Source organism: Helianthus annuus, chromosome 15 (genome assembly GCF_002127325.2).
Source record: "Helianthus annuus cultivar XRQ/B chromosome 15, HanXRQr2.0-SUNRISE, whole genome shotgun sequence".
Classification (NCBI taxonomy): domain Eukaryota; kingdom Viridiplantae; phylum Streptophyta; class Magnoliopsida; order Asterales; family Asteraceae; genus Helianthus; species Helianthus annuus.
Window position 1 is genome coordinate 5,052,969 of NC_035447.2, and position 15,463 is coordinate 5,068,431.

Below are 15,463 nucleotides of genomic sequence, written 5' to 3' on the forward strand. Positions count from 1 at the left end.
TTCTATAAGTCACAAATTTTGTCAACTTCAATGGTATTATCGCTACTTTTTTTATTCGACTCATTTTAAGCCAAATCGTATCATGCCCACCTTACGAAAACATTATGTATCCGCCACTGCCCTCCCATGGTGAAAGTTCAAGTCCCTTGGTGGACAAATGCGTAGATTTAGAAGTAGAATTAGTAGGGGTGTGTGTGTTAGCCACGGTCACTCCAAACCGTTGCCCAACAGAAGTCCGGTGCATCAACAAGTTATGCATTAAATCAATATATAGAAAATGTCTGTTATCATGTTATGTAAAACTTTAGGGGCACCATTTTGTCCATGTTATGTTTCATATCATATTTATTATAATCAAAACTAAATACATACATAACAGTAATCTTTTTAATCAGTTTTAGAGACAACACCTTTAAGACTATACACGAGTTTTGAACCGGCCTTACTTGGTCCAGGTCTAACTTTGAACCGAGCCCAGAACCAATTACGCCTCTCTACCGACTGAATGCAACAGTTCGAACTATTAACAGTTGTACACAATAATAATTTAAAAAAAAAACATCATGATTTACCAAACATGTGCAAAAAGAATGGGTTATAGGTGCCGTTGATCAGCTGAACAACTCGTTTTCTTTACACAAAAATGCCATATCTTGACTCGCTCTTTTGACTCAGCTCCGAGTTACATACATTCTTCAACTCAGTACATTACCACTTTCTGGAACTCGGGCCTGCTTTAGAACCTCCCTCAGGCGACACTGAAATAAATTCAAATTCCATTTAGATCAAGAACCATACACAAAAAAGTCTAGGGGTGTTCAAGATTGGATTATCTGGTTTTCGGATACTGAATATTAATATCCGAACTCGTACCCGAAATTTCAAATATCCGGTTTTCGGATACGGATTCGGATATTTAAGCGGATATCCGAATTTATAAAAAAATCAAAAAATCAATTTCGTGCATAGGTTAAAACTCAACTTGTATTTGATTATAGTCATTTCCAACATTGAAAACAAAAAAAACATTCATAAAATCTTTTTTACTATATTCAAATTAGAAAAAGTATATCGTACATTACGGCTTAACGTACTTCACGTACAACAACGTGCGTGATTTGTTATATAACATGCGTGATTAATCTTTTCAATATGCGTGATTATTGTGTTTCAACATGCGTGATTTTGGATTTTTGAGTTATAACGTGCGTAATTTTAAAATGAACATGCGTAATTACCTGTCGTACGTGATGTACGTTAAGCCGTAATGTACGTTAACCTTCCTCTTCAAATTAAACATAGTACTATTAGTACTCATATAATAAATATTTATTTACTATTTCTTTTTAGTTTTCCGATATCCGATAATCGAATTATCCGAAATTTTTAGAAATTCGTATCCAAATCCGAATCCGAATCCAAATCCGAATCCGAAAATTCGGGTACTTTCAGATATTTGGGATATTTCGGATTTGGTTTCGGATCCGGATTTTTTTGAACACCCATTATGTCCGGATATTCAAACTGCTGAAATACCCATTATGTCCTCAGCATTGTCTTCTTGATTCCCTTGGTTACCCCTTCTACGAATACTCCTTTTTGTTGCAACAAGTGGACTGTTTTCTTCTTCATCAACAACTCTCGGTCTTTCAAACTCCATTGAGCCTTTGAAAACCGGGTGTACGTATGCATCTTGGAGATACAGTTTCAAGTTAAGGTTCGGTTCTGTTGCCCTTTCTAGTGTATCTTTTTTCATCGCATCCTGTATCAAAACAGAATCATGTAATCACCATATAAACAAAAGGGTAGTTTCGTCTTTGAGTAAAATGCCATTTTCGTTCCTGAGGTTTGGTCAGTTTTGCGATTTCCGTCCAATGGTTTGTTTTTCCACATCTGGATCCAAAAGGTTTAAAATCTTGCTTTTTTCATCCGGGCCGTCAACTCCATCCATTTTTCTCCGTTAAATCAAGGGTATTTTCGTCTTTTTGTTAAGTTAAAAGGCAATGCGGTCTTTTGAATACTTGTACATTATGCTAAATGCTTGTACATAAATTGAAAAAGACCGAATTGCCCTTTAAGTTAACAAAAAAGACGGAAATACCCCTGACTTAACGGAGAAAAATGGATGGAGTTAACGAGCCACATGAAAATGGCAAGATTTTAACCCCTTTGGATCCAGATACGGAAAAACAAACCTTTGGATGAAAGTCGCAAAACTGACCAGGCCTCAGGGACGACGAAAATGACATTTTACTCTTCGTCTTTTTTACATAAGTGGGAAACCGAGAGGTAACCAGTTGTGTCTGACCTCTAACGGGAATCGTCTGAATTGAGATTCAAACCGGCCCTTGCAGAATCTAAAGAACCAGAAGGTTAAGATGGGAAGAGGAACCAGAAAATATGTTGCATTAGTTGCCTTTTTTGTGTTTAATAATCCTAAAAATAGAAATTGTGAAATCATTAATCCAATGATTATTTGACGGTGAACATCGGGCCAAAATGTTGCACCACTCTCGTACTTCTGATCGTATACATTGATAATCTAACATCCACAAACAAAAAAATACCAAAAATTGTCAAATTTGATCCATTTGCCTATAAACGGGTGGGTCATTATGGGCTATGTTTTAAATCTCACGAGCGGGTTAAACTAAAGGATTTAACCAAAAAGTGAAACGGGTAAAAAAACACGTAAGTCGATACAAGCCTAACACCAAATTTGCGGGTTTAGGTTAAGTTTAAACTAGTTGTCAATTTCAGGTCGAACCCGTGACCACGTTTAGCTAAATAGGTTAGGTTCGAGTTGACCTGACGGGTTCGTAGGTTGACCTATTTAACCAATTATGTTTATTTTCATTTTTTTAAAAACTTCTTTTTTTGTCATAACTTTATATGGTTGGGCATTTTACGTCAAATTCAAAAAGTTACAAAAGAAACTGACATCAACTATTATTTTAAACAAAACATTCTTATATACATAATAATACATTTCTATTTTTGTTGTAACGGGTTAAATAGGTTGTGTTCATGTCAAACCCGCAAATATCTGTGTCGTGTGAGAATTCAAGTGTCTAGCTCAATTTTCGGGTTTGTGTTAGGTTCGACCTATCAACCCATGAAGACGACTGTTTAGCACCCCTAAATTAGGGGTGTGATTTTTGACACGACCCGAAAACCCAACACGAAATCCGCGGGTTAGGGTTTAGTATAAATTGGTTCGGGTCAGTTTCAGGTTGAACCTGCGAACCCGTTTAGCTAAACGCGTCAGGTTCGTGTCAACCCAGTCGGGTTGGCAGGTTGACCCGTTTAACCCATTTATATTATATTGTATTTTTTTTTTTTACAATATGTTTTAAATTGGGTGGGTATTTTATGCCATAATTATAACTTAAAAAGTGAAACTGACATAAGATTTTATAATTAACATATAATTGTATTATATACATTTGTGTATTTTGTAGTAAAATTTTAATTTTAATATACTAATTTACAAAAAAAAAAAATTAAAAAATTTCGGGTAGAACGGGTCGTGTTCGGGTCAACCCGCAAATATTCGGGTCGTGTTCGGGTTCATACATATGACATGATTTTCGGGTTCTGGTCGTGTTCGGGTTTGTCTAAAATTTACGGGTTCGGGCCGGGTTAGACCTGCCAACCCGCGAACATGACCCATTTAGCACAACTATCCTAAATTGGAATATGCTCATTTATATTCTTAGTTTGAAGAGATAAAAGTAGTAGTAGTAGTCTAGTAGAGTGGTATGTATACCTGATGGCGAAAAACCAGATAGGCAAAGGCGAAAAAGATGACAATGAACGGGAGTAGTATAGGGGTGACGGTAGAGTACACTAATCCAAGCAGGAAGTACAACTGTATCCGGGGCTCAGATACGGCCCAAGTTAACGAACCGGCATCCATTGCCTCTTCTCTGTCCTTTTCGGTCTTTACAAGAAATGTGTTTTTCAAGTGAAATACTATCAAAGGAACCAATCTAAGGATCTCTGCCGCAACTCCTGACCAACCGTCTACCATTACGTATGTTATGAAAAATGTCGCTTTCATCGGGATCGCCACACCAACCGTCTTTGGGATCCTAAATTTAACAAAGTAAGGAGAATAATAAATTGTAACGAAGTGCCCTTTAAGTTAACAAAAAAGACTTAACGGAGAAAAATGGATGGAGTTAACGAGCTGGATGAAAAGGGCAAGATTTTAAACCTTTTGGATCCAGATGCATAAAAACAAACCTTTGGACAAAAGGCGCAAAACTGGCCAAACCTCACGGACGAAAATGGCATTTTACTCTTATAAATAAATAATGTACTTTTTTTTTCTTTTTTATTTTGCATTTTGCGTACACTTTGGCCGGCTTTCGACCAGTTTAATGTGGCATAATGGGTAAGTCATGCAGGTTGAGTAACGGGTCAAAAGATCCAGTCTGGTTGTGTTGACCCAAAAAACTTCTTGCCAAACGACACAACATTCTGAACAAAATGATTTAGAAGGCTTTACGCATTTGAAATAACACATTAGGTGATCTTCACTCATCCGATACGTTTCTTCATAAACAATTTTTTTTTATCATTTTTACCCGTTTGACCCATTACAAATAAAAATGAGTCAATATCACCACTTCTAATAGAAATGAAAAAAAAAATAATATCATACTCAGTTGGGGACTGATTCATGAATTCTTTAAGTTGCTGAAGGGCAGTTCCTGTAATTATGCTTCCAAGAAACACATTCACAAGCAAAAATAAGTAGTATTTCCCAGCTGAACGCGTCTCCAAAGCTGAAAGTGCGGTCCATCCCTCTATTTTTGACATAGTCATTATAATTGTTGGTAGAAGAATAAGAAATATCTTCAATATAATCCCGGGAAGATAACCTTGAATTACCGACTTGACCGATCCCCTGTCCATGTAACGAATATGAGATTCACTAAAACATGCGAATGATTATTAGAAAAAAAAAAAGTAAAATACTTAGATGTGGCAATACCAGTTTGCCACTTCTAAATACAACTGAGAGTAAAGTACAAGGATGGTCCCTGTGGTTTATCAACGTTTTGGATTTGGTCCCTAGCTTTCCAAAAGTACACGGATGGTCCCCTGTGGTTTGCACTTTGTAACACATTTAGTTCCCAACTAACAAATCTAAAGGTTTTAGCATATCCAAGTTAAGGACTAAATGCGTTACAAAGTGCAAACCACAGGGACCATCTGTGTAATTTTGGAAATCTAGGGACCAAATACAAAATTTTAGTAAACCATAGGGACCATTCATGTACTTTATAATTGATTTGGAGTTTGAAATTCACTCACATTTCAATAAGAGGTCTCAAAAAGGGAAAAACCTTCTGAATTCCTTCAATATTAGCCAAAGTTTGAACAAAGGCTATAGGGACCATAAAACAGAAAGTAAGACCAAATAGAGCAACAGCCATGAGCAATCTTCTCAAGTTAAGCTCAACATACGGTATGGCTAAATTGTCCCAGTATACATCACGTGGTTCCGGGGCCCACTGTGTGAGCCATTTGGTGGGATTATGTGATTGGTCCGTTTGAGCACAAACAGCTGCACCCCACCGTGATCTAAATGAAACAAATGCTGATGCCATAATGGCGTTTGGGTCGTTTAACACTCTTTCTCTTTCAGCCTCCTCCTAATGTACCCAATTATAAAAAATTAAAAAAATTAAAATTATAAGAGTTGTAAATTGTAATATCTACTATGTAAGCGTTTTGGTTAGAGGTGGCAAATTGGGTGGATCAGAGAGTTTGCTAACCGATCAACCAGGTTTCGGCGAAAAAATATATATTTTGTACGGGTCAAAACGAGTCGGGTCAAGTTAGTTGACCTGAACCACTTTTTGTTGAATATATCTATATATTTTGTGATAATCTTTTTTTTAATAACAGTGATTTAAGAGGTTTTGTGCATTAAAACCGAACTTTGGACTCTGACATATTTAAGTCGGGAAGGGTTAGGTTTCCAAAAACACTTTTTGTTCAATATATTTATATTTTTATGGAATAATTAGTGGCCCAAATTTGATTCCAAAAATTAAATGAAGTAAAATCCAATATTTTTGCACAATTTAGAAAGTTTTACATATTAAAAGTAAACTCTTTGGATGACCATCGACCCGTTTGACCCATTTTACTTGTTTCCGTTTAAGCTCATTATCTTGGTTCGACCCTTTGACCAGTTAGAGAATTTAAAAAAAAAAAGACCCTGAATTGACCCTTTCATAAGTAAGTTAATAAACTGGTCAAAATTACCACCTCTAGATTTGTTGTACAATAAATAAATGATTTATTGACTATGTATGCTTACTTGTTTGCTTAGAGTCTCGATTTGTTCATTATAAAAATCAATAGCATCAACATTTTTTCCCCAAAGACCGCAAAAACCTGTCTATATAGACGAACTAGACATAAAACGGTTTTAATAAATAGAGAAACTAATGTCGATCGGAAGATGTTTAGCCAAATACCTTGGTTGTTGGCCTTTTATTAGGGTGTCTCTCGTACTTGTTGGTGTAGTACGTAAGCCAATTTTGTAGACCCTTTTTTTCTAGCACCATATCTGCAAGAGTATTTGCATTGTACACTACCTACAACTCAAGAGTTACAAATATAAATTTCTACATAATTTTATTCTAGCTTGATTATTAAGCAATTAAGCAACTAATTAAGATTGGATTTGCAATTTGAAACTGATTATCTGATTAATGTTTGAATTAACAAATTCTGCTTCTTATTATTTTAATTATTTAAGGGGGGGGGGGGGGGTAAAGTACACGGATGGTCCCAGTGGTTTACCAAAATTTTGGTTAATTATTTAGGAAGTAAAGTACACGGATGGTCCATATGGTATACCAAAATTTGGATTTGGTCCCTAGCCAACAAATCTAAAGGTTTCAGCAGGTCCAAGTTAGAGACTAAATGTTATAAAGTGCAAACCACAGGGACCATCCATGTACTTTTGGAAAAGGTTGGGGACCAAAATGCATTACAAAGTGCAAACCACAGGGACCATCCGTGTACTTTTGGAAAGCTATGGACCAAATCCAAAATTATTGTAAACCACAGGGACTATCTGTGTACTTTACTCTTATTTAGGGGTCAATAATGAGTGTCGGATAATCAGTTTCAAACAAGAAGCAACAAAACTGATTATCTAAAGCTAAAACAAACTTAACCTGACTCTTTCGTATTTGTATTTGATCAATTTACTTTTTAACTCCTTATTTAACTATTGAGTTAATTACTGTTTTCGTCCCTGTATTTTGTCAAAAATCACTATTTCAATCCATTAGTTTAAAAATTGCGATTTCAGACCCTGTGGTTTCACTTTCGTAACCATTTCAGTCACTGTTGTTTCACTTTCGTAACCATTTCAATCCATTTATTCTGTTAGTACAGGGACTGAAATGGTTACGAAAGTGAAACCACAGGGACTGAAATCGCAATTTTTAAACTAATGAACTGAAATAGTGATTTTTGGCAAACCACAGGGACGAAAACAGTAATTAACTCTTAACTATTTTAACAACTTCAAATGGCTAAAGCACATCTAAACACCATTTTCTATGGTTTATTTTATTACAACTGATTATCTGATTTTGATCATCTTAATATCGCATAATCGTTTTCAAAACACACATCCAAACACGCATGTATTGTATAATATAAGTTCCTCAAAGAAGAAGCATACCTGATGTGTAAGGTAATGATCAGGGTGATTAACACAGAAGAAATGTTCAACATGCTCACTAACTGATTCGTCAGCATCTGGAGGAACATTCCTTACAAGTACCTGCATGACACATTATCACATTACAAACAATTAGGGGCAAATAACGGGTTCGGGTTATGCCATGTTAGTAAGGGTTCTGAACCCATCGACGGCCCAATTTTTTTTGTTTTTGTATTAGTTTTACACTGTAAAGTTAGAATATATACGTAATGAATCGGAGAAACACCATCTTAAAAGCACTTGGTTTGGTGGTTTGAACGTCACTTTAATAATAAGAAGACACGGGTTCTAAGACCGTGCGTAATCGTTCGAAATGGGGCGTTTTTAACCCCCAAAACGCCCAATCCACGCCCGAGCTCGGCCCCCAGGGGCGTTTTTCAACCTAAATTGGCATTTGGCATTGTATTTTCCACGCCTTGCCCCTTTTCTTGTGTCCAATCACCTTCATTTTCCTTTTTGTAAAACCAATCAGATTTTTTTGATGTTTTTTTATTTAATTTTATTACAAACATAATGCCCCACAATGCCCACATCCCCACTACACCCATTTTAGAAAATGCCTCATTGCTGACTGGGCTGCCACATGGCGCAAAACGCCAAGGGTGGGGTGTTAACGACTACACATGGTCTAATCCCGGCGTCCTCAGTTTTGTTTTTGTTTCTTATCTATTTATTAAATGCAAATGACATTAATTGACTAATTTTGTCAAGTTGCATTAAATGATTGGTGTTGATTCAAATGACACTAATTCATTTTCATATATTTAAATTTTTTATATATATGTTCTTTTTAAAAATTTATATTTAAGGGACCCGTATTTTCTGTTCGCACAGGGCCTAAAGATTTTCAAAAATTTTCGAAGACGGCCCTAGGTTCACTAACGAAACACTTTGTTTTTGTCCCTTTCCAATTTTTTTGTAGATAACTGATTACGAAAACAATATTATTACAATAATAATCAAAATGCTAAACATTTTATTTGACCGATTGAGATATACCACAACCTAAATCTACCCATTAATAAGTTAAAGAGTAAAGTACACAGATGGTCCCTGTAGTTAACCAAAGTTTTGGATTTGGTCCCTAGCTTTTCATAAGTACATGGATGGTCCCTGTGGTTAGCATTTTATAACATATTTAGTCTCCAACTAACAAAGCTAAAGGTTTTAACATGTCCAAGTTAGGGGCTAAATGCGTTATGAAGTGCAAACCACAAGGACCATCCATGTACTTTTGGCAAAAGTTGGGGACTAAATGCATTACAAAGTGCAAACCACAGGGACTATTCCGTATACTTTTGGAAAGCTAGGGACTAAATCCAAAATTTTGATCAACCACAGGGACCATCCATGTACTTTAAGTTAAAAGATCAAAATTGCCTCCCTAATCTCTGCCATTGAGACACTCACTGTAAATTGATCAGGACGACGTCTTTCATTAGCAATAAAATGCAGCCTCATTTTTGCTACAATCATGTATTCATTGTAAAGAGTGTAGCATGTCCAACACGTGAAGACATACGCCATTGCTATATGGGCGTACAACCTGATAAATAAAATTAAATATACTCGAGTGAGTCCTTGATTGTGGTTACTAAAATCACGGATAAAAATATGTAGTGAATATATTGTAACACCTGCTTGATCCCGGGGCGACATTGGATATTGAGAGCTTGTCAATATCACTGTACGTTAGATCTTTCATATTCGTTTTCAACTCCTCAAAATTCTCACCTGTATAATTAACAGGCACCAATACAGCAAACGAAAGCAGAGCGATGGGGCAAAATATTTTCAAGCTGCATGCAAAATTTCACATTAATAGAAAGTGAATAAAGTTTAAACTGAGATTCCTTCTTTAAATATAACTAGGGCTGTAATCGAGCCGAGCCAGATTGAGCTCGAGCTCAAACTTAAACGAGCCAGCTCAGCTCAACTCATTTATTTTATCGAGCTGAAAAATCGAGCTCGGGCTCGGCTCGTTATTTTTTTTTACACATGTTGATAACATAGAAAACAAAAATAAATAAAAATTACACGTATATAGATGGATTATTTTTTCTAATATTTTAAAGACTGAAAGGCATATTAAAAGTATTATATGTATATTTTTTGTTTATTTTCCTATAATTTTTATATGTTATTGATTAATTAAACTTAAAATGTTAACACTTCAACCCCATCCGGCATGTTTTTTATTTTAATACATTTAAAAATAAGATTAATCAATATAAAATAAAATAATTCAAGCCGGCTCATGAGCTCACGAGCCGAGCCAGGCCTAGCTCGAGCTCAGCTCGTTTACAATTGAGCCGAGCTTTTTTCGAGCGAACCATGAGCTGCGAGCTTTTAGAACACCCCTAAAGGTTTAAAGTAGAATTCAAGTTAAGCTACTTTGACTGCAAAAAGAACTCACCCAAGAAGGTATATCCGAATGTACACAGCGGAATCAAGCCCTGCGTGTTCGATAAGCTCCGGCTCCGGCATTCGTAAGGCAGCAGGCATCCAATTCAAGAACTTTAGGTACATTTTGACATCTAGATTGACAAATTTCTTCACATAAGTTCCAGAACTAGTTGGACTATCTCTTATGCCCTTGAGATACCATTTTGGGAAGTAAACTCTATCATTGATGGGCTGAAGGCGTAAGATAGCGAATGCAACCAGAAACAGTATTGCAGATAGACTATTAATAGCAGCGGATACAGCAATATCCGAAAGAGTAGCCATGTTCTTTCGTGAAAATCAAACCCCGCCTATAGTTTTAGTCAAAACACATTTAATAAGCATGAAATATAAAAGTTTGCAGCTCGACCGTACAAAAGAACTAGCAAAAGCTTGGGGCCTGTATTTAAGGCGCCCCAATTTTTTTTAAGCTTGACCACATTCGATTCATACTCTCTGATCACAACTCTAGATTTTTTCTGTTGGAATTGCTATTTGTCTTAATGTGTGCGCGCGCGCGCTCGTGTTATTTTGCGTTTTCACAAACTGGATGCGAATTGATGATTTAGGGTTTAACTCCGTTTAATTCTCAGGTTTTGACATAGAGAATAAAGAGTCCGTATGCTCGGAAGGGTTTACCAAAGGGTCTTTGGGCCAGCGGTATCCAGGTGTGTAAAATGGTGCCCAGCGGTATACAGGTGTGTAAAATGGTGTCTCTTCCCAAGAGATCGAGGATTCGAGTCCAACTCTTGTGTGGTTGTGCACCTTTTAGAAATTGTATACTAAAAATATGTGTCATCGTCATATTCCCACATAAAATAATAAAATTTACAAAAGGGGCCCGATTTCAGAGTCTGCTTCGGGCCCCTAAAAATGTTGAGCCGGCATTGGTTTCTAAGACCACCGGGTATGGGGCTCGTCCCCGAGCCGTCCCCCGTCATGGACCGTCCCACACCGCCCCCTAGGGGCCCGTCGCGGCGCCTTCGTCCGCCAAGAGACGTTGGGGACGGGGCTTGTTGATTGGCTGCTTATATTTTGGTGGCCCCCACAAATTTGCTCTCTCTCTCTCTCCTTGCAGGGTACAAGTAAATCAGCACAAGGTACAACTCTCTTGGGTAGTCATTGCTTCCCCTCCACACCTTTGGGTAGTCACCAAGGAGATGGTCCTCCACCCTCGCTGAGTTGGTGCCTACGTGGCGGATGGTCCCTTTGGGGACTATCCTCACCATACCCTTTGGTCTAACTTTCTATCATCTTTTGTCTTAACAAATTAGGGCTTTATGAGCTTCATATCATATCCAACACACAATTAACAACCTCTAAAACATGAATTCAAAAGGTTTATTCTTAATTTCATAATCTCCGCAATCTAAACTCCAAATATCCAACAAAATTACAAACTAAAATCAGAAATCAAATTCACGTATCGTAAAACCTAAATTTCCGAAACAATTATCACAATCAAGGCTAGAAAATTATCAAAAATAACTAAACAAATAACAATCCTAAAAAGCAGAAACTGAAATCATTAAACTCATAACTATGCAATGGAATTGGCTCATCGAGCTGGAATTTAGACAAATTTTACACAAACATGATAACGAATGATGAATTGTTGAGAATTTACCGTTGTTTTGTTAGCAAATTGATTGATCCAAAGTGGAAGATGTGCGTAATAATGAACAATTTAGGTTGCCATGGTGATGATTGATATGAGAAGCATGGAGATTGTAGGGTTTGGATTTGTGTTAGGGTTTGGGGGAAGATGAAACTGGATAAAAGAGGGAAGAGCGGCATCAACAGAAGAGGCATCAGGCGCGGAAATATCGCACCGTTGGAGTTTATAAACGTTATGGATGTTGGAGGGTGGGGTGGGGGTTGATATAAGAAGGGAAATTACCAAAATAGACACGGTTGATATGTATATTGACTCTGTCGGCTAAGACAGCTAGGATTTAACCTATAATTTATTTTGCATATGAGACGATTAGGATTTATCATTTAGTTTACTTTTATTGTGAGAGGATTGAATAGTTGAGAACGCTAAGCCTACACATTTTGTAAAACAACTAAGACGGTTGAATAGCTGAAACGGCCAAGCCTACACTTTTTTCTAGGCGGCTGAGATGCGTAAGGCCCCGCCTTTTTACAAGACAACGGAGACTACTTTGAAAACGATTGAAAAATGATGTCTATATTGGAATGGCCTTGCTAACAATGTATATTTTTGTATTTTCTCTATAAGAATACTGGAAATGATCTTGCCAAATTTTAGAAATTATAACTTTTTTAAGCGATTATATTTCATCAAATCCGTCTTTGGTGAAGCTTGAACCCTTAATCTCAAAGGGAGCAATATCACACTAAGACTACACAGTGTGGAATGGTGGTGGAAGGGGGCGTAGAACGCCAAGGGCGCAGCTTAGTGGAAGTCCGAGGGGGCGCCCGACCCCCCGAACTTTTCGATGCGTAGTGTTATGAATAGTAATTCGTATAGAAATTTTTTAGGAATATACGTTTCCACCCCCCCGGTTTTCGAAAATTGGGGGGGGGCGAAGCTTCGCCACTGTAGAACGCCATGTGTCTAACATGCCAGCAGAAGGGCTTTACCCTCCAAGCCACAAAAACCACGGGGTGGTAGGACGTGGTGAAGGAGGCTCTCTCTCTCTCTAGCAACCAATCACCACATTCAAACAAACAAAATCTAGTATCTCTCTCTCTCTCTCTCTCTCTCTCTCTCTCTCTCTCTCTCTCTCTCTCTCTCTCTCTCTCTCTCTCTCTCTCTCTCTCTCTCTAGCAACCAATCACCACCATTCACATCACCTTCACCTCCACCCCCACACCCAGCCTATTCTCCAAGCCCCTTGCCCCATGTGGCCTCCACACCACCATATGGGACAGTGTTGTGGGCGTGGAAGGGCCTCACCCCCTCCCCCCCCCCCCCCTAACATGACTATTGACAAAACTCACTACTATAAAGAATGAATAAGGCATGATTGATGAGACTCTCTATGACAATCAATATTTAGTTATAATACATTTAATTATCAAAAATAACATAATAGTACACATGCTTTTAATAAAGTGTTCTAAACATGTCGTGTCGATCTAGCAACCTATAAAACACAAAAAAAAATACGTGTTATCTGCGTTATTTTCATCTCTCGTATTGCAGGGTCATCTCAATGACAAATCTAATATCCGTCTATTTTCATTTCAATAACACAAATGATACGTCATGTCTAACATGACTCGCTATTGTAGAGATCACATGCCAAGATGGCTCATAAATCCACATTATAAACTGCTTTTAATCCTAATGAGAGTTTGCTGCAACTTATTAAACTGATCGTGGGGGTCCGACATGGGCCGTTGCAATATGGAGCCGATATCTTAAAATGAAACCAACTGGGGGCTGTAAACCGATGATTTCTACACATGCGACGAACAAAGGGTTGTATTTGTATCCACTTAATCAAGATTGGGTGGAGTACACTTGTAACATAATGCCCGAGTCAAGAACTTATGATGCCACATGATAATACCAGAGCAACGAGTGACATGACGACCAACCAGTCCTAAGGTGAGGTCCGGATGCTAAACGACCTGGACTAAACCAGATCAAACCAAGAAAAGTTACACACGTTCGAGCCTTTAATTTAGACATTTAGATTATCACTTGGCTTGACAATAAATAAATATGTAACAGTTTTCCTAGTTAAAAACCATTGGCTCTTAAAACGAAAAACCAAATTCCCACATCGGAAAAACGAAGAACCAAAAGTGATGTTTTTAAAACACATTTGGACACTCAAACTCGCTGGGCTCAGTAACGTGGGCCTGTGACCCAAGTGGGGGCATTAAGGTTACTTGAAGGGTCAAGTGCTAGGAGCCGCTTTGGTTCTAGGAGTCTGCGGATTTAGCTCTGCTTACCTCATTCATACTCGAGCTCAGCTGAGCCCAACCCACTCTATACGGGTCACTATAGCCAAGCTTCACACGCCTGTTATTGGGCTACACTGGCATCATTTTAGTGGTCTCAGATCCGACTAATTGCTCAATATTGCGGCATTATCTTAGTGGTCTCACATGACTGACTAATCGCTCAATGTTGCGGCATCATCTTAGTGGTCTGAGATCGACTAATCGCAAGTTTCAGCACACAACTAAGCCCATTCTCTTGGCAAGGTGAACTCCTTCTTGGCCCAACGATTAACTTTTTTATTTTTTATTTTCTTTTTAAATAAGGTGTTTGCCCAACTAGTACCATAATAGAACTATATATCATACATTAAATAAGTTGAACCATAATAGAACTATATATCATACATTAAATAAGTTGAAATAATTCACTCTATACATTATCCTCTAATGATTACATGTTTTCAATAGGAAACGGTAAAATGAGAGCCACTTTTAATTGTGAGAAGTAGGTCTTCTAAAAGGTTTTTCTAAAAAAAATCTCAAAAATCTTTAAAAAAATCCCTTTTCCAGCAAAAAAAAAAAAAATAAAAAATACAAAAAATGTCAAGGTGTAAATAAAATTTTCATCACCGTAACGAAATTTACATAATTTGGCGCGCTATTGTGTGAGCCAAGCCGGTTAGCCGCGTTCCTAGGCACCAAGCCGGCTGCGCTCATACTCCAAACGCGCGAGCAACAATACGTACACTTGTCCTTCTCCTCTAACGCCACTTGTCTTGATATTAACCAAGCATGTGTCCTCGACTCTCGAAATCCCCGAAACACCCCTCAGAAGACCCCCAAATCATCCTCTTGATCGCCTAGTCGATGCTCGCACAGGTCACTAACAAACAACAAGTCGCTACGACACCAATTCACCAAGAAGCTCCGACCGGACACAAACTATTAATGTATTTATATAGACAAGACTGCACGGTGTGGAGGGGTAGGAACAAGGGGCATGAAGCGTCACGTAGCAGCCACGTCAACAAGGGGCGGCCACGGGGTGGATGTGGCTCGAAAGGAGGCGTTTAAAAAAAAAAGATAAAACAAACAAATAAAATCCAACCATCAATAAAAACAAAACCCAAACACCACCTACCAATCGCATGCCTCCACGTTACCTTCCTCCCTCCCCTTCACGCCGGTGTTAATGACTTCATATTAATTTGTAGCACGAGACAAAACTGTCGTTTCAAATGTTCCATTTCAAATTTGAAGTACAAGTTCCCCGTGAGTCTTTTGTCTAGATTATATGGATCTCTCTATGAAAATTGATAGGCAAACATG

At 37.8% G+C, this 15,463-nt stretch overlaps 1 protein-coding gene across 4 annotated transcripts; it reads right to left on the reverse strand.

The window, feature by feature from the left end:
• Window positions 1-382: 382 nt before the first annotated feature.
• On the reverse strand, window positions 383-12,046 carry LOC110910245 (CSC1-like protein At4g02900). Of its 4 annotated transcripts, XM_022154936.2 has the most exons (13): window positions 11,838-12,043; window positions 10,182-10,521; window positions 9,403-9,564; window positions 9,176-9,311; window positions 7,724-7,825; window positions 6,501-6,620; window positions 6,341-6,421; window positions 5,326-5,666; window positions 4,670-4,915; window positions 3,770-4,094; window positions 2,309-2,542; window positions 1,537-1,762; window positions 383-758 (listed from the first exon to the last, which is right to left on the reverse strand). In XM_022154936.2, the coding sequence occupies exons 2-13, from the start codon at window positions 10,493-10,495 to the stop codon at window positions 709-711; spliced, it is 2,337 nt and encodes a 778-aa protein (XP_022010628.1). In that variant the 5' UTR covers window positions 10,496-10,521; window positions 11,838-12,043; the 3' UTR covers window positions 383-708. The 4 variants fall into 4 exon arrangements, with proteins under 4 accessions (XP_022010628.1, XP_035840001.1, XP_035840002.1 ...); XM_035984108.1 differs by lacking the exon at window positions 2,309-2,542 and having other exon boundaries at window positions 11,838-12,044; XM_035984109.1 differs by lacking the exon at window positions 383-758 and having other exon boundaries at window positions 1,639-1,762; window positions 2,309-2,357; window positions 11,838-12,046.
• Between the last annotated feature and the right edge of the window lie 3,417 nt (window positions 12,047-15,463).